Source organism: Theobroma cacao, chromosome 2 (genome assembly GCF_053813885.1).
Source record: "Theobroma cacao isolate CCN51 chromosome 2, ASM5381388v1, whole genome shotgun sequence".
Lineage (NCBI taxonomy): Eukaryota > Viridiplantae > Streptophyta > Magnoliopsida > Malvales > Malvaceae > Theobroma > Theobroma cacao.
The window spans coordinates 6,619,497-6,638,224 of NC_142640.1; the positions used below are offsets into that span (position 1 = coordinate 6,619,497).

An 18,728-nucleotide genomic window follows, 5' to 3' on the forward strand; every position below is an offset into this window, starting at 1 on the left:
TACTAACATAAATAGTACTTAATTTAAAGTCAGAATAGAATTAGACTTCTTATTTATAAATGGAATAAATCTTGAACAAAAAGGTTCATTTAGTCAATTAAAAAAATTTTCAATATCCATACTTTTATACATTTTTTTATGTATATATATATGAAGTCTGGATATTTTTCAATATCCATACTTTTATGTATAGTACATAGATTATTACACTCTCTAAGATAATAATTTGATTACAGTAAAATTGACTATGTAAATTTTTATAAAGTAAATACTTTTACTCATACAATCTTCATACAAATCATATAAAAGATTTTAACGTCATGTTATTTTAGAAACTTAATAATAATATTTATGAAACAAAAAAGAATAGGTATAAAAAGATATTATTTGAATTGAAAGTAATAGGAATAGGATTGAAAATTTAAAATTGTAATAACGTAAAAATACCCATTAATAAATTCCATAAAAAAAGAGAAAAATAAAATAGAAAGCAAAATGAGATAGAAGGGAGGTGGGGTGGTGCTTTTGGAATTTCTACTGTTCCCAGAACAGTGCTTCCATGAGAGGGGGCACTGTGTAAGGGACAGTCTGAGGATTTGGTTTTAGATAAAGATTAAATAATATAATGATAGTCCATCCTTTCAAGTTTCAAGGGCACAAATGAATCAGGTGGGAAGCCAACAAAATGTTTCCAGGGAAACAAACAAGTCCAACTGCCTTTTTGACTTCCTTTCAGCTTGAGGACAGCGCAACTGTGTTCAGTCCAATAAATTTTGTGGATACTAAATTCCATGGAGGATTAGTATAGGTTGGGATCTAGCCTGAAAAGAATTCCATTCTACAGCATTTCCATGGCACTGAATTTCTTGCTCTTAGACCGATTGCCATTACCATTTGTAAACAAAAAATGGATAAAATAGAGCAAAAATCGAGGTCTGGCTCGATTGGCATGTAAATTATGCATTATCACACTGCTTATTGTTGTTGGTAGAATACAAAGGGTGGGTATTTGATCCAATTCTTTTTTCCGGTTTCAACCAAGCTCTATATAAGAAAAACCAACATTGGTAATTGAAGGGCAAGTTGTCCTCGTTAAGGGCTTTCAGTTCTGATTTTGATCAAGGAAATGAATAGTTTGAAACGTGTGACACCTGACCAATCCCGACGATTAATATCTTTCATGTCGCACTCTATAAAATGAATTAAACACTTAGAATCAAACAATGAATAACATTGCCTACACCACCATGCATGCATGTGACCTGAAACTTTTGAGGTATATAAATGCTAAATAAGTCATTCCACTTGCATGTCTGATAATTAGTTGCATTACCTAAACATAGATCATGCTTTCGGGATGTCTAAGACCTTGATTTGATGCGTTTAGTGTGCTCAGCCATTAAAAGGTAAGAGCGGCGAAAGCTAAGTAGTAATTTCATTTAATATATAGTTTCTTAATACCATAGCATCATAGAAGAAAAAAACACTTTCTAAATTATATATGGGTATGATGTTTGAAAAAATTCTTAAATTTATTTAATTCATTCCTTTATTATATTTTATATTTTTATTTTGGATCAAATAGATTTTTATAATTAATGGTTGATTAATTATTATTAATTAAAATATCGTTTGTTATTTTATTATCACGTAACATTGACATAAATGGTAAAATGTCACATAATCATATCATTATATCATATCAACATGTCGCATTATCATCTATTATAATATATTAACATGTCATGTTAGCATCAAGTGATATAAAATAACAAATAATATTTTAATTAATAATAATTAATTAATTATTAATTATAAGAACTTATTTATTTTAAACTAAAAATATAAAGACTTGATTGATCTTAATAAAAAAATAATATTTTATTTGAATTTTTTTAAATAATTTATAAATTTTTTAAGTATTATGCTTATAAATGTCATTATTTCAAATATATCTAGTAAAAATGTTATATTCATCTTATATTTTGTCCATTTTATTTTTTTTAATAGGACAAGTTTTTATTGAATAATTTAAAAGTAAATTTTATCAATTTATGACCAATACACTTATATATAAATATAATATTTAAAATTAAACCAATAATGTAGTTAAAACTTAAAACAATTCAACTAATGAGTTTGTATGACTGGAAAGAAAACAAATAATAATACAATGAAAAAGTATAGAGTCAAAAAAATAATAATAAAGAATAGTTAGTAACAGTAAGATACTTATCCACACCGGATTCTCATTAAACATCAAAATTTGGCCGACTCTTCTGAATATGTGAATATCCTACTCGAAGGCCCCTTGTTTTCTTCGCTTCTTTCTTCTCGTGTCCCAATAAAACCCACGCTGTCAGGATACTCTACAACTGCCACCACTCTCTCTCCATGAATAAATCCCCATCTGCTGTTTTCTCTAACAATTAACAATGCTCGCGGGGTCTTCTCTGTTGTAGAAGGTCAGTGGTGAACAAAATTTCAGCACTCTGTTTTTCACTTTTATGAGTTCTAATCGAAGGAAAGAAAAAGAATATGAAAACTCAATGAAATCTTAATGCCTGTTTCTTGCTTATGTTACAAGTTTTTGAGCCTTTCAAGATTTTGTTAAAAGGATATAGATAAGAGTGGCACGAAGTCATAGTACCCACATGCAGATTCTGGGTCAGTTTATTTTGTTGGTGATTGTGTGCTCAGTTCTTGAGTTGCACAGGATTTTACAGGTTTTCTTGGGGGCTTTCATGATGGACTGTGCTTCATGCTTGAAGTTTTTGACTCAAGGAAATGAATTTTTTGGATGTGGGTTTTTTGTGTTTGGTCGCTTCTCACATGTTTTCAATGTCTTGGGGCTGTTTTTGGTGTTTGGTTTGGGGTTAAAATTTTTGCAATTTGGTTTGACTAATATAGGTATAATGCAATTCTTATGTGATGTTAGAGAGAAATCAAATTATTTGAGAGGTAGGATTTGTTTAAAACACGACCTGGATGAAGTTTATGATCCAAAGATTAGGTCTTGTCTCTCTGGTTCATTAAAACCATTAGAAAATTGCAAAGATTTTGTCAAGGAAGATACTGATGGTAAAGCAAAATATGTTGTAGAAGAGGATAGTGATGATAAAGAGAAAGAATGTTGTCCTGAAGATGAAGAATTTGATGTAATGGCTTTGAGGAAATTGGTTAAACTTGAAAGGAGAAGAGCAAAGGCTGCTTGTCAAGAGCTTGAAAAGGAGAGAATAGCAGCTGCTTCAGCGGCTGATGAGGCAATGGCCATGATTTTGCGCCTTCAAAATGAGAAGAGTTCAATGGAAATCGATGCTAATCAGTACAAGCGAATGGCAGGGCAGAAGCAGGAATATGATCAACAAGTTATTGAATCATTGCAATGGATTGTAATGAAACATGAGTCAGAGAGGAGTTTACTGGAAAATCAATTGCAGTTGTGCAAGCAGCAGTTGAAGCATTATGTGAAAGATGATGAATTAGGTCAATTTGAAGTTGATGTAGGCTTCAGCTTTTTGCATGCTACCCAGGAAGATGGCATGGAGAATGAGTCAGTTAGCTCTCATGAAACTGAAACTTTGGTATTGTAAGATGTTGATTGTATTTTACTTTAGGTTGAGTTGACTGGAATTAGGTGCTCATCTTTTAAAGTTTGGAAATTGATTATTAAACAATACAGTGCAGCTAATATCTGCTCTTTCATTTCTTTCTTCTCCAAAATTTGATTTCCTTAGTTGATTTGTTCTCATAAAAAATGTAGCTTTATGTCCACTTATGTAGCTCTGTAAATGAATTTTATCTAGGGAGCATTTAACCAAAGGATTTATGAAGGAAGTTCGATATTGCATTTTTTTTTCTCTCCTCCATTATCACTCTCTTGAGCTTTATAAGTAGTTTAGTACAGACTACATTATTGATGGTTGAAGCCTTTTCACTCCCATCATTTTAACGGCGATGGAAAGTTTAGATGTTAGTGATGTATCTTTGTTGGCATTCCAGAAGATATTCGCTGCTATAGTTCCATTTCTGAGCAACGTAGAATGACTTATTCACCAAGAAAGACTTATATTCTGTTACAAACACGATATTATGAGCAAATTTTTCTGGATTCCTCTTCTGTACTTACTCATGTTTGTAATTAAATTCTGACAGTTTTTGATGAAACGACATATTTAAAAAAGATATAAATACAATTATTTCTGCCATCTTTAAAGTTTGATTTTCTCTATTTATAGGCAATCATAGATCATACAGTTATGCAGACTATAAATAGTCACCTAATATTCCAGTTAGAAGAAATGGAAACTAGAATCTATTGTTTCTAATGTTGTGATTTTGTTGTTATTTTAAATGAAAAGGGCACATCAGAGTAGAAGTCCTATGAGAGATTTTTTGTTGGACAGATGAGTTCCAGCCGTACATGGCAACTCGAACAATCTTTCCTTCAACCTCTCCCAGTGGAACCATAGAGGAAGTTGAACTTTTGGGTTCATCATAAAGCATAGCATTTATTAATGAATGCTTTATGTCACATTGTTTCTGCAGGTGAGTATTGGCAAATGAGGACAAATTTACTGGTTCCATTTATTTACAAGGTTACAGTGTCTCTCAACACTTATTTCAACCTTAGTTTATTATTAGATTTATCATCTCCGTTTTATTTTCAATTCATTAAGCTATCTGACTATTTAGTGATTACAACATTTTCTTCAATTTTAGGAAGATTTGTGCTTTCTATTTAGATTGTTTATCATTTCATACTTTGATATGTCTGGAAAAGTTTTCGTTTCTGCTCAGTTCTTGAACTATCATCCTCATCAAACTGTTGTTTGGGAGAATGGGAGTTATACACTGTGTTTGAGTGGGTGTTAGAACATGTTCTTATCCAGATTAATTTCATTGTAGAAAGCAATCTATCTGCAACTAGTTTTTTTCTCATTCTTTTCATCAAATTGACTAATCGAGTTATCCTAATGCCATTTACATCTACAGATAATACTAATGCAGTCAATATCATGTTGTTTATTTCCTATGGGGCTTCACTTGAGTCTTAATAATATTTAAAGGAGGGATGAGGAAAAACCGAAACACTGGAGATGTCCCGGTGAGTGAAAAATATTTAGGCAAAAGCTTTTAAAGGAAAAGAATTGAGGACATTGAATAGATTGCACTAAGCAGATACATGAACAGATTACTGGTTTCACAGGTTTCTGTACATATTGTCATCTACATTTCTTTAAATCAAATGCCAAGCCATGGATTATTCTCTTTACTTAGCAAACAAGCAGTTCTCTATTTACCTTCCAGAGCAAGATTGATGAAGTTAGGCCTAGCCTCATTACTAAATATGCTGGTTGGTATCATCGTATGTAACATATATATCTATGATTTGTTGTGGATTCAAGCAGATGTTGCAAATAAGGATATATTTCATGGGCAAGTGCTGGAATTATTAGCTGTATAACATGTAAGCCTAATAATGAGTTGATGACTGTCTTGTTTTAAGAGGTAATGAGAACAGACCTTAAGAGTTAATGGCTGAGTGGTTTTCCTGCTGGAACATTTAAACTGTTTCCAATGTTTACCAACTTGTCCAAGATGGAAGACTTTCTCTGTTGGGAAAACCAAGTAACAACCTCAGAGCCAGGTAGGGTATCTGTTCTTAGAATCAGCTGGCTAATTAATAGGTGTGCTGTTATATTCCACTCTCATTAGTATTAGTGTTTCCATTTCTTTCCTTTTCCTTCTTTAACCAGATTGGGTTCATCTGTTTTTGACTATTTTATTTATTGCAGAGCAAAAATGAGCAATATAAGTGGTATATACTATACATGAGTAAACAAATGAAAGAAAAAAAGAAAATTTCTTTAGCATCCCCAGAAAAAGTCCAAATATTATTTGATCATGCCAACTTTATTGGAGCTTGGAATTTGATCCTGTGAAGTTTCTAATTAAATATTCATCAACTATTCTATTTGTGTCATTTTCACGCTTATAGTGTAATTAATAATTTCCATCGAGGTATTAAAATATTTTTAAAAAAAGATAATTACCATGAAAATTTGCTGAAAATTAGTATTATTATTAGATTTATAATCACAATTTATCATCTCTGTTTCTCTGACTTGTTTTCCCAATTTCTTTATAATGAAATTTACATCCACAACTCCACATTGAGGAATAACAAGCTAATTTCTACACACTTTTCAGAAAAAAAAAAAAGTCAACTCAAAACATATAAAACTAAATTCTATCTTTTCTTTGATAAAATTTGATTAATTACTAGTATATTTTTTTTCACTTGTAAATTTAGGGATATCAATGGATAACTTATAATCAAATGTCTTGCATTGCTTGACCTGATTAGGTAAGGTTTTGTACTCCATAATCCAATTCCGTTAGTAAAATTTCTACCCGTCACAAGTTTGGGTAATGATTGTAGATACCCACTACCCAATCTAATTATAAATAATCATTTTTAATATTTAATTTTAATTTTTAATATTTTTTATTTATAAATTTTTTATAATTAATATAATATTTATTAAAATTCATTAATTGTTTTAAATATGATTTAAAATTTTAATTTATTTTTTTGAACTAACTTAAATTTATTAATTTAATTTTTATTAATAATATACATAAAAAATTAATTTTAATTTATTTTAATCAAGTTTTAACAAGTATAGATATATAACATGTAGTGTCTAAAATGTTAACAGAATGTTTGGTTGGGGAATGGCTTTATCCCAAAAATTTTCTCCTTTTGTTTGGTTTGTTTATAGAGGAAGGAATAGCCATTCCTCTTCAAAATCTTGCAAAACTTTGGAATAACTAATACTACCTCTCTCATGGTATTAGCTATTTCACACCCATGAGAATAGAATCTAAAATATTTTGGATTGAAATGTTCCTACATTCTTTCAAAAATAAAAAATCTAAATTTATAAAATTAATATTTTAAATTAAAAATATTAATATTGTAATATTTTAATTATAATAATATTTTAATTATAAAATAAAAATATTAATATTTTAAAAAATATTAATTTTTAAATCATTAAGTGCAAAGATAAATTAAAAAATAAAAAAAAGAGAAAAAATAAAAAAATTTATACTAATACTTAATAATAAATTATTAAATTATTAAAATTTTAAAGTTTTAATAAAAATAAAAATTAAATGATTAAAAAAATTTACTTAATTTTGTTTTTTGGTATAAAATTTACTAAATTATATAAAGAGTAATTTTGTTTTTGATGGAAATAAATCTTATTATAATAAAGAGTTTAAGTTTTCAATTATATATTAAAAAATATTTTGAATTTAAATATTAATTAAAAGTATTAATATTTTAATCATAATTATATTTAAATTGTAAATAAAAAATTAATAGTTTTAAAATTTCAATGATTAAATTATTAAGTAAAATTATAATATTTAAATTATCAAATATTAATATTTTAAATGAATTATAAACTATTAATATTTAAAAAATAAAAAATAAACATAATAACATTTAAATTATAAATAATATATTAATATTTTATAATGTTAATGATTAAATTATAAATAAAATATTAATGTTTAAAAAATAAAATAAAAATAAATTATATTTATAGTATAATATATTTTTATCTTCTATTCTTTTTTTTTTCTAAAATTATTTTTACCAACTAATAAGTAATAATACTATTTCTACTTTATTTCATTGTCATATCAAATTAAATAATAACTATCTTATTTTATTTTCACTATATTCTTTTTTCACAAAATTATTATTCTATTCCTTAAACCAAACGTGTAGTTAAAGTCTAAGATATAACTTGTTGACATCTTTAGTTGTAATAAAAAGGTATAATGCTCAAAAAAAGTCTCAAATTATTTAAAAAAATATAAATAAATTTCTATAATTAATAATTAATTAATTATCATTAATTGATTAATTATTTTTAATCAAAATATAATTTGTAATTTTATATGTAGACATTAACGTAGAAGGTGAAAAATGCTACAAAATTATATTATCATACTATATCAACATACCACATTATTATCCATTATGATATATTAACTTATTATTTTAACATCACATAATATAAAATGATAAATAATATTTTAATTAAATTAAATATTAATAATAAAAACTTATTTAGTTCAAAATAAAAATATAAAAATTTATTTAATTTAAAATAAAATATAAAAAATTAATTAAATAAAATAAAATAATAAAAATTTATTTATTTACTTTAATAATTTAAGATTTTTTTAGATGTTATATCTAATAAATTTTGCAGAATATAAAATCCGAATAAAAGGCCGAAAGAAAGAAATTACATTCACTTAGAGCCAAACATGCCGCAAAGTCGTGTTTGTTTGAAATGCATTATAACTGGTTTAAACAACGCGATCAACCCTCCGCCATTTTGGCTACGGCAAACACATACTACTTTTCTTGATTCGGACCCATCAAGAAACACCTTCGACTCTCCCTCAATTGAGCAAAATTCACCCAGCGAGAAAAAGCATATTAAAAAAAACCCCAAAAAAAAAGAAAAATAAAAAAGGAGAATTCCTTTTTTATCCTTTGGACGTCCGGCGCCGTCGATTCGCGTCCGATTCTCGTGATGGTAAGCCTCCGCAACTGCTCTCCCTCTTGGGCTCTTTTTGTCTATCTCTAACTGAAATTGTATTTTCCGTTTGGTTCCCGAGAGAATGAAAGAAAATTGAAGTGCCGAGTCTAATTTACTAGTAGAGAATTCGTTGCAATAGGGTAGCTAATCACTAGAATTTGGTTAGGGTCATTTCATCATTATCAACAGAGGCCATAAAAGATTCCGGTGCATTAATTGAAGTATATGGATATCTTGGCATTTTGATCGTGTGACATTCCAATTCAATATTCATTTGAATCATATACGAAGTTTAATTTCCGAAACAAGAAAAAGTGCTTTTGAGCTATTTATATATAAGGTTATGAACTAAAAACATTTCGGATGAGACATATAATTTCATAAATGTCCATGTCTATGTTTCATGCAGAGCACAAGTACATGTGTTTTTATATAATTATTATAAAGTTTTTTGCACTTAATTGAGTTTTGTTTTTACAGCTTGGAGAATGTAGGTATTGTAATCCACTTTGTCTCAATGGAGAGTGAAGTCCTAGAGGAGGATGATCAAATAAATAACTGCTGATTGGTTGTGTTGAGGATCTTCCAAGTCTGACACTTATTATGCTTTATTCTAGGTGATCTCTTTCATTTACTTATGATGGATATAGGTAGCACAGAGTCGAATGAACAGCCACAGATGCTTCCTCCTCCACCTGGAACCTTTGTAGATCGTGAAGAACTTATCCAGCATGTTGGTGAATTTTCTGTATCACAAGGGTACGTGGTAACTATTAAGCAATCAAAGAGAGAAAAAGTGGTAGTCCTTGGCTGTGACAGAGGAGGTGTCTATCGTAACAGGAGGAAAACTGTTGATGAGTCCTCTGTTGAATGTATTCGCCGAAGAAAGACTGGTTCTCGGCTTACAAATTGTCCCTTTGAAGTTGTGGGTAAAAAGGATGATGGTTTGTGGGTACTTACTGTTAAAAATGGAACCCACAACCATGAGCCCTTGAAGGACATTGCAGAACATCCTTCTGCTCGTCGATTTTCAGAGAAAGAAGTCTTGTTAATTAAAGAAATGACAGAGGCTGGATTAAAACCTCGGCAAATACTAAAGAGACTGAGGCAAAGCAATCCTGATCTTTTATCGACACCAAAGCATGTCTATAATGTCAAAGCCAAGCTCCGGCAAGGAAATATGTCAGGTAGTTTTTTTTTGCATCACTGTCAATCACTCTCTGATTTGTTTGCTTTTCCTAGTTTCTTTACAGTATTTTGTTATGCTGAGTGATTTCATGTTTGTGTTCTAGTGAGAAACTACAAGTCATTGAGACCTCAGAAATCTGCTGTAAGAAACAATTATTTGTCAGTTATGGAACCACCCTGGAGGCAACGGAACCCTCCGGTAAGCTTTAGATGTTATCCAACATGATCAGCTCACAAAGTTGTAGCCCAACTACTTGGGATGAGGGAGATTTTTAGTGCTTAAGTGAATTATTCTTTGCTGTCTCACTCTTTTCTCTTTATCTCCCTCCCTCCTTGTTGGGTTTTTCTCTGAAGTTACATTGGAATTAAATTCTCTTGGTGCTACATGTCAGAGGGTTCCCAATCTCATTGGGGGCAGATTTGTTGATTCACAGTCATTTGCATCTATTGATGTTATAAACCCTGTAAGTATCACCTTAAAAATTTCTGTTTTGGTTACTCTTGACTATCAAGTCAGCAATCGATGATTGAATTTTCCTTTTTATAATAAATTTACAATATTTGATAGGCAACACAGGAAGTGGTTTCTCAAGTTCCTATGACTACAAATGAGGAGTTCAGAGCTGCAGTATTTGCAGCTAAACGGGCTTTTCCGTCATGGCGTAACACTCCCATTACCACCCGACAGCGTATAATGTTCAAGTTTCAAGAGCTCATTCGGAGAGACATTGTAAATCTCTAGAATTCTATTGTTCTATTCTTGATTAATATCAATCTTTTATTGATGGGAATAATCACTACTGGCGCCCTAGGATAAGCTTGCTATGAACATTACCAATGAACATGGGAAGGCATTGAAGGATGCATATGATGATGTCTTGTGTGGATTAGGTCAGCATCTTTTTTTTTCCTTTTGAGTTATATTTTTCTTTCTCATTTAGTGTTTTCTGTGCATCTTTTTGGTAATGGTTTGCTCTATAAAGTCTTTCATTTTCCCTCGTAGAGGTGGTTGAACATGCTTGTGGATTGGCCACTTTGCAAACTGGGGAATTTGTTTCCAATGTACCAAATGGAGTCGATACTTATGCCATTAGAGAGCCACTTGGTGTTTGTGCTGGTATTTGTCCCTTCGACTTTCCAGCTATGATTCCCTTATTGGTAAGTTTAGTTTGCTAATAGCCCAAGTTCACAGTGTGGCTATCTAATATCACTTTCCTTACTTATTATGGTGCTTAGTAATAGGATTACATGTATTAGTTATGGTCTGATGTTGCTTATCAAAAAAAAAAGAAGTTATGATCTCGTGTTAAAAGAGTGAAACTGAGATCAGAATTGGATATACCTGGATGATTGAATTGGCTGTCTGCTTTGTTCTTTAGTTTTGTTAATCTGTTACAAGAACAGTAGGATACTGGCCTCCCTTGGTTTTACATGCAAAACATTTTAGTCTAGTTGTTTTGGTATGATCCTCTCATTTTTCCCTCAATTTTTCTACATGCAGATGTTATCTATTGCAGTTACTTGTGGCAATACTTTTATAGTGAAGCCATCAGAGAAGGATCCAGGTGATAGTTATTTCATACCATTTACCACCATGAAATTGTAGCAACTTTAACTTCTTCCTAATATTACGAAAATCATATCTCAGACATCTGAAACATGCTTGCCAAGTAAGGAATGCTGTTAAACATGTATTTTTATGGATATACATGTCACACACATAGCAGGAGTGATTTGTTTTAAGCATGGGTAAAAGTCTTGAGTCACACATGGTGGATTGTTTTGAGAAAACTTCTATGCATGTTTGAATGCATTAAATGGTGAGTTGACTCATTAACATATGGCCATATTAAAAAAAAAAAAAGAATTGACTTGTTGCTATGAACTTGGAAAAAGGTATTCCAGCCACCTCATATTTAGATGTTGAAAATGTTATGAGCTTTGAAATGCATTTGGAGTGTAGGAGTAAATTTGATGGAGCTTTAAATGAGCTATTCTTAATCTAAACTCAAGCAATTTGGACTATTCTACATCTTTTGTTAAAGGTTTATAAATGAGAATATAAAGCCTGTATATTAAGCAATTCTGACTTGATGGCTCTTGGTGCTTACATAAGGCAGTTATGCTCCGTGTATAACTGATATGTTATTTGGTGGTCTTTCAGGGGCTGCTGTGATGCTTGCTGAGCTAGCAGTGGAGGCTGGTTTGCCTAATGGTGTTTTGAATATTGTTCATGGCACCAATGTAAGTTTGGAGTTTGGACTTAACAGTTGTTCATTGGTTCTTGTCCATTCTCAGTATCCTTCCATTAAATGATTCAGAGGATAAACATGTGACCTTATTTTGTTACCTACAATTTTTTCGACTTAATATATTACAAAAGAAGCTGTTTTTCTGTTGGGTCTATGGAGTTAAATTTGCCATCATATTAATCACTGCCACAATCAAGTTTGTATTTTGATTATTACTATATGCAATATATCTGATTTCTGTTTCCTTTTTCCTGGTCGTGTTTTGTTTTTCTGTGGTTTTGGACAGGAAATCATTAATGATATGTGTGATGATGATGACATCAAAGCTATATCTTTTGTTGGCCCATATACAGTAAGTTATTTCTCAGTCCTGAGTTGCTTTTACAATCACTGTATGCTGGTCCACAACCTTTTTCTATTTACATTTATGATCATCGTTTCTTGACACTTCTGTACTTTTAAGACATTATTTTTACAGTGCATGGTAGGTTAAACATAATTGATTGAGGATTTACTTGTAAATTTGTGAAGCAGACAGAGCTCTGTATCATTTGTAGGTTGAAAGATTGTGTTAATTTGAAGAGGCAGCTTGCTGAGATTAGAGTTTTGCTTTTGGACAGTCTGAACAGTAGCAACATGAATTCTTTTGAATATGTTGGAATACCTAAGGATAAAAAAGGGTGTTAGATCATGAAAGAATGGTTTTAATGTTTAGAACAATGGAAAATTTCAGGTTTCATTTTATAGAGTTGGTGAACATGGCAAAAGTAATAGGCTCAATCCAGCCATATTTAATGTGGAAATCAAACTGCCAAGATATATTTGGAAATGATGCAATCAAAATTGGAACCAACCCTGGTTCATTGACTTTAAATTTGTTGGGAAGGAGATTGAAATGCTTCAGTTGTTGCAACTAATGTGAATGAGTTGCTTTGTCTAGGGAAGCTAACAGCTTTTCTCCACATTTACCCATGCGTAGCTTTTGTGAAATGATATTTAATTTTCCCAACAAGGTAGGGATCCTATCAAAGACCAGGCTAAGTACAGTAGTGCAAGCATAACTGAAATAGAAGGTAGAAAAACCATATTATCGGCTTGCCCTGCTCAGTTAAACACCTGAAAACAGTAAACAGCTGCAACTTTTATACCAATATAGAGTGGCCAAACAGTCATGCTTGAACTTGTGTTTAAAATCATGCAAGTATTTCTGCTGAAACATTGTTCTCTCACATCTCTCACATGAACGTGCTATTAAAATCTGTTCTGGTATTATGTTTGCTTTGTCATGCTTCAATTTTCATATTTTGAAAGGACGAGATGACTTTTAACTTGTAATGACAGGACCAAACATGGTTGTTTGTCTGTTGCTACCTTAGTTTCTGTTTACAATTATTGATCTCGAGCTTTTGGCTTTTTGTATTAGTGTGGGACTTCCTGGAGGATATTTTACTAATGTTACTTTTTTGCATGTTTTTAACTTTTACAAGGTGGGTGCTTATGTGTATTCTAGAGCTTCAGCCAAAGGAAAACGTGTTCAGGTATGTTTTGGAAACTTATCTGTTTTTTTTTTTTTTTTTTGGCTCAGTACAAATCTGCTGTTTGTACTATAAAAAATCTGGTTGCTGTCTTGTCCTAGCAATAATTTGAGTTCCATGTAAATTTTGCTGGTTGATTGTTGTCCTTAGTGCAACATTGGAGCCAAAAACCATGCAGTTGTAATGCCTGATGCAAGCATGGAGACTACGCTGAATGCTCTGGTTACAGCTGGCTTTGGTGGGGCAGGACAGAAGTGCATGGCACTCAGTACAGTTGTTTTTGTTGGAGGCATGACTCCATGGTAACACTGTTTCTCTTGCTTATATTTGTATCGTTTAGTCAGTTTTTGTTGAACTATTGTTGTTGATTTTAGTTTATGGGTCTTACACAGCATTTTCATACAGCTATTGATTTATGATCGAGTTAGTTCTTTCCCTGGAATGAGCCATATTGAGTTATATCTTGTAGTTGCTCTTAATATATGTCTCCCAATATGTTATCTGATTGTTATGGATTTGATTACTGCATCATCAGTGCCCTTATATTCTTTTACATTTGTAAGTTAACTCATATTCATAGCAAGTGGAGGTTTTCAATCTTTCATATTTCTGTTTATTTCATTTATTTGTCACATGGACCATTGCTCGTAAAACCAGTTTTTATTGATGAGTGAATAAATGGTCATGGATGTAAGGGTTTTTTCTTTTTCTTCCTATATAAATTAGTGCTTTTAATCTGAAAAGACCCAGTCCTTAACTCTGGTCTATACTGAGTATTAATGTGGACATGATCTTTTAATTTTTATAAGAGGCCTCATTCTAAAACTAATTTAGGCTGTTCTCTAAAAAAAAAAGGGAAAATAGCCTACACCATTCAGAGTTGTATTTTCTAGTATCCACAGCCAAGAATCCTACTTCTGACCGCCCTGAATAAAGTATGCTTGGAGTAAGCGATTCAAGTTCTGTAATTGGAAATGCTGAAATTACTTAATTGGCCCCTGTGTTTAAAGTTTAAATCTCATTCAGGCTAATGTGGTTTCATGGTTGGGTGAAAGCTATAGCAGGAGCTTTCCATTGGGCAAGACTTATGGATTTATCAAGAAAAGAAGCATCTAAACGTTCCTTTGACATGTCATTTTCATTTTTTTTAGAACTGTCAACCTATCTCCCTTCCCTTGTTGTTCTTTCTTCCTTGTTAAATTGATGTTACTTGGATTTGTGTGATTGACTTCAGATGTTTGCATGAACTTTTGCTAGGGAAGATAAACTGGTGGAGCGTTGCAAAGCACTTAAGGTACAACCTGGAACAAAACCTGATACAGACCTTGGTCCACTGATTAGCAAGCAGGTACAAGATGATTCAGAGTCTACTAAATTATTCATAATCTACATTAAATTGGGATGGTGAATTGGAAGTCAATTCCTTGGCATATTTTATGCTGTCTGAGGTGATACAATTTACAAATTTTTTGTTAGGATGCATGTAAGGCTTGCTTGTTAAACACCATGTTTTTTTGCCCATCCTTCTCAATTATGAAATCACATTCTTTAACAGTTGTTATGGTTGGCAGGCAAAGGAACTCCTATGTAGATTGATCCAATCAAGTGTTGAAAGTGGTGCGAAACTAGTAGTTGATGGGAGAAATATTGTGGTACTTTATTTGATTATGAGTTCTATCTATTAATTTATGATCTGCTTAAAGTAATTATTATTTATTTTTTTCTTGGCTCAGTAGCTTTCATTGAAAAAGGAAATATTCTGTCCTTGATATCAATGATCCTATTGGTTGAAGTTTTCTGGTGCTTTCTTGTATTTATAAGATGTTATTCATGACACAGAGTTCAAATACCTGAAGACAGATAGCCTGCTTGTTTTGGAGTTTGGACTATGGCTATTAGGGATATTATGAAAATGTCACTGGGATCATCAAGTTTTATTTTTTCTTTTTGGTAGGAGACCCATCAAGCCTTGGTACACAAGGGAAGGTAGCCTTCTTCTTTGCTACTGACCCCCCATCCGCTGCCCCTTTCCCCAAGTACTTAACGTAAGAAAGCGGCATTTAGTTACAGTTCAATGTAGTCACCCAGCTTAAGACCCTGGCCATGCCATTGGAAAAAATAAATTAGGGCATTCCTCCCTTCCATCTCATGTCTGCATGTGTGTCAAAATTAGTTCTGAATGATGGTTCTTGACATCACCATGGCTGAAGTTGGATGTCTTTGCACCTACAACCAGTCAAAGTTACAATCAAGTTGAAAAAACTGAACATCAGAGGATGAAGTGTTAACTCATTAAAATTGCCATCCTGGAGTCTCATATTTTTTCTTAGAATGTTTTACCTCTGAAGTGTGTGAAATTATGCTACAAAAGAATGGCCCCCGATACTGCCAATGTCAGTTGTCTCGGTAAATAACACACTGGAATCTGCTGAGAAACATGCCACATGGCACACCTTCAACGTAGTGTGTTTATGGTGATTTTGGTTTTGAGGAGCATATATTGAAATGCAGTTTTACTTTGAAGTTTGAGAAAGTGTTCAAACAACCCTCATTCATATGGTTACCTTTTGAGTGGCTGTAGGTTCCTGGGTATGAGCATGGGAACTTCATTGGCCCCACAATCTTATCTGATGTCAAGGCCAGCATGGAATGTTATAAGGTATATTGCATTCCTCACAAAAGATGGTCCTTTTGTAAGATATGGTTGCTCTCATGGAAGTAGGGCCTCGAACTCTAGAACCAATCAAAGTACTTAATGACACAATTTCTTGGTTTATACAGGATGAAATTTCTGGCCCAGTTCTCCTGTGTATGGAGGTTTGCTACTTTTTGGACTTTTTCTGTTTGTCTAATTCTCCAATTGGAAGTTTGTTGTGTACTTAAAAACATGCTAAAATGTGTGTTTTATTGTTTCTCAGGCTGATAGCATAGAAGAGGCTATAGATATTGTTAACAGGACTAAGTAATGCCAATTCCAACTTCCCTGGACTCCTTTGTCTTACTAACGTTTGCGGCTTAATATTTTGCCTTATACATGTTACTCTTGCAGGTATGGCAATGGAGCTTCTATATTCACTACATCAGGTATAGCAGCAAGGAAATTTCAAACAGAGGTTGATGTCGGGCAGGTAATGCAGCTCCTTGCAGTGTTTCCCTCTTATACATTTGACAGCACGAAGAAGGCCTAATTTATTTAATTGTGTTTGTTTATTATGTTGATCCTGTCAATTGTTCCCATTTGCCCATTGTTGAAACTGATATTCCTTTTTTTGCTTGAAAATTCTATTTCAGGTTAACATAATGTTTTATTCATTTCTGAAATTGCCTAGCCCTAGCCCCAGCCCCAGCCCCAGCCCCTATGATTTTGCTGCTTGATATGGAAATGTGTTGATTTTCTAATGGGTTTTTTGAATCAGGTTGGCATCAATGTTCCAATCTCAGTCCCACTGCCGTTTTCTTCATTTATCAGCTCCAAGCCGTACATTGCTGGTGATCTTAATTTTGATGGTATATATACGTAGATCCCTTTCAGAAGTTTATTACATTTCATTTGTCTTTCCCAACAAAAATAACTAGAATTGATCTGGTGATATAAATTATCGAAGTTTATAAACTAGTGCGTTATCATGTGAACTTCAGGCAAGGCAGGAATTCAGTTCTACACCCAGATTAAAACAGTTACTCAACAATGGAAGGATCTAGAAGGCAGTGATGTAGCAACTTTGCAAGTGCCAAGTTCGTAGAGTTGATAATAGACTAACACCATATTATTCTAACTTTTTCCCCTTATAATCCCTAGTTGTGTTAATAAAGAAATAAGATCGCAATTTGTATTTACTCCTAGTCCTGCCCCTTGGCTTAATTCCATTTTCTTTGTCATTAATTTTTTATTAATTTCTGCTGTCACGAAGATGATAAAATGGAAATTGAATTGCCCCATTTTGCTTTAATATTAATTATCATAATAGATAAGTGGCTGTGCAAACTGGAATTTGTCAAAAGGAAATAAGCATTGGGTAGATGAACCAAAAGCAATGTTTGGTTTAATTGAATTGTTTTGTTTCTACTAGTATTTGATTAGCTTGTATGTTCTTTGATCTATCTATAAACAATGAAACAGATAGTCTGATTAAGTTTGTGAAATAAAGATTAAGGAGAGACGTCTATTACTTAAAAAGTTGTTATGAATATGTGTGAATGTACATTATGTTACGATTGAATGGTTTAGATTAAATTAAGCAGTTGAGATAGTTCAAAAACTCTGCAGGTTTGACTCGTAAGTATAATTTGATGTGAATTTTTATATTTGATTATATATATAAATTTAAATGTAGATTAAATTGGATTAGATTAGGATTTACTCTATCCAAATTAAATCTCTTAAGTATTATTATCTTATAAATTTTATCTAAATAAGGAGTTATTAGTTTATAAATAGATCTCACATTTCATTTGTAAACACTCTCAAATAACATATTATTACTCCCTCTAAATACTCTTCATAGTTATTCTTTCGAATTATATTTCGTGATATGTTACTGGCACGATTTTTTAATTTTTGAAATTTTGATATTATTTAATTTTCATCATCTTTAGGTTTCAAAAAAAACTTTGTCCATTCATTAAAGTGAATGTGACATAATTTGATAATTATGGTCATGAACGTAAAAAAAATGGTCATGAAAATACGAATAATTTAATAATTATAGTCATGGATGTGGAAGAAGTCACAATCATGATTTCATAATTATACTAATTACGAAGTTGATGAATACTTTTATTGATCAAAAGTAGATTATCGAAAGATACTTTTAACCATTAGAAATTGATGGATACCTTTATTCATAAGAAGTAGATAGATACCTTTACTCACAAAAAGTGAATGGATATCTTTATTCACAAAAAGTGAATGGATATCTTTATTCACAAAAAGTGAATGGATACATTTACCCACTAGAAGTGGATAAGCATTAGAAGTAGATGAATAGTAAAAATATATAAGAAAAAGACATAAATGGATAAAATAAAAGGGATATAGAAAATATCTGTCATTGATATGGCATGAAAGATGTTGATTATACATTATTGAAAGCTTAAAAAAAAATATCGAAACAAAT

The 18,728-nt window shown here is 31.6% G+C and overlaps 2 protein-coding genes across 5 annotated transcripts; both read left to right on the plus strand.

Annotated features, from left to right (window-relative positions):
• The first annotated feature begins 2,458 nt into the window (after nucleotides 1-2,458).
• On the plus strand, nucleotides 2,459-3,705 carry LOC18608182 (protein FLOURY 1-like). The gene has a single exon (XM_007042737.3). The coding sequence runs from the start codon at nucleotides 2,655-2,657 to the stop codon at nucleotides 3,591-3,593; it is 939 nt and encodes a 312-aa protein (XP_007042799.1). The 5' UTR covers nucleotides 2,459-2,654; the 3' UTR covers nucleotides 3,594-3,705.
• A 4,725-nt stretch (nucleotides 3,706-8,430) lies between these two features.
• On the plus strand, nucleotides 8,431-17,740 carry LOC18608183 (methylmalonate-semialdehyde dehydrogenase [acylating], mitochondrial-like). 4 transcript variants are annotated; one of them, XM_088804033.1, is made up of 21 exons: nucleotides 8,431-8,633; nucleotides 9,117-9,130; nucleotides 9,254-9,823; nucleotides 9,929-10,023; nucleotides 10,217-10,288; nucleotides 10,393-10,554; nucleotides 10,637-10,715; nucleotides 10,828-10,982; nucleotides 11,326-11,389; nucleotides 11,989-12,068; nucleotides 12,363-12,428; nucleotides 13,564-13,614; nucleotides 13,762-13,913; nucleotides 14,869-14,959; nucleotides 15,183-15,263; nucleotides 16,193-16,270; nucleotides 16,393-16,428; nucleotides 16,530-16,573; nucleotides 16,661-16,739; nucleotides 17,028-17,118; nucleotides 17,251-17,740. In XM_088804033.1, the coding sequence occupies exons 3-21, from the start codon at nucleotides 9,274-9,276 to the stop codon at nucleotides 17,352-17,354; spliced, it is 2,130 nt and encodes a 709-aa protein (XP_088660159.1). In that variant the 5' UTR covers nucleotides 8,431-8,633; nucleotides 9,117-9,130; nucleotides 9,254-9,273; the 3' UTR covers nucleotides 17,355-17,740. The 4 variants fall into 4 exon arrangements, with proteins under 4 accessions (XP_088660159.1, XP_088660160.1, XP_007042800.2 ...); XM_088804034.1 differs by lacking the exon at nucleotides 9,117-9,130; XM_007042738.3 differs by having other exon boundaries at nucleotides 8,432-8,633; nucleotides 9,117-9,823.
• The last annotated feature ends 988 nt before the right edge of the window (nucleotides 17,741-18,728 follow it).

Bases quoted from the DNA above. Each gene is read 5' to 3' on its own strand.
- LOC18608183 (XM_088804033.1), top strand. From the start codon at position 9,274: ATGATGGATATAGGTAGCACAGAGTCGAATGAACAGCCACAGATGCTT. The intron at 15,264-16,192 runs GTACTTTATTTG...GAGTGGCTGTAG, and splicing joins TTGATGGGAGAAATATTGTG to GTTCCTGGGTATGAGCATGG. The intron at 17,119-17,250 runs GTATATATACGT...TGTGAACTTCAG, and splicing joins TGGTGATCTTAATTTTGATG to GCAAGGCAGGAATTCAGTTC.
- LOC18608182 (XM_007042737.3), top strand. From the start codon at position 2,655: ATGCAGATTCTGGGTCAGTTTATTTTGTTGGTGATTGTGTGCTCAGTT.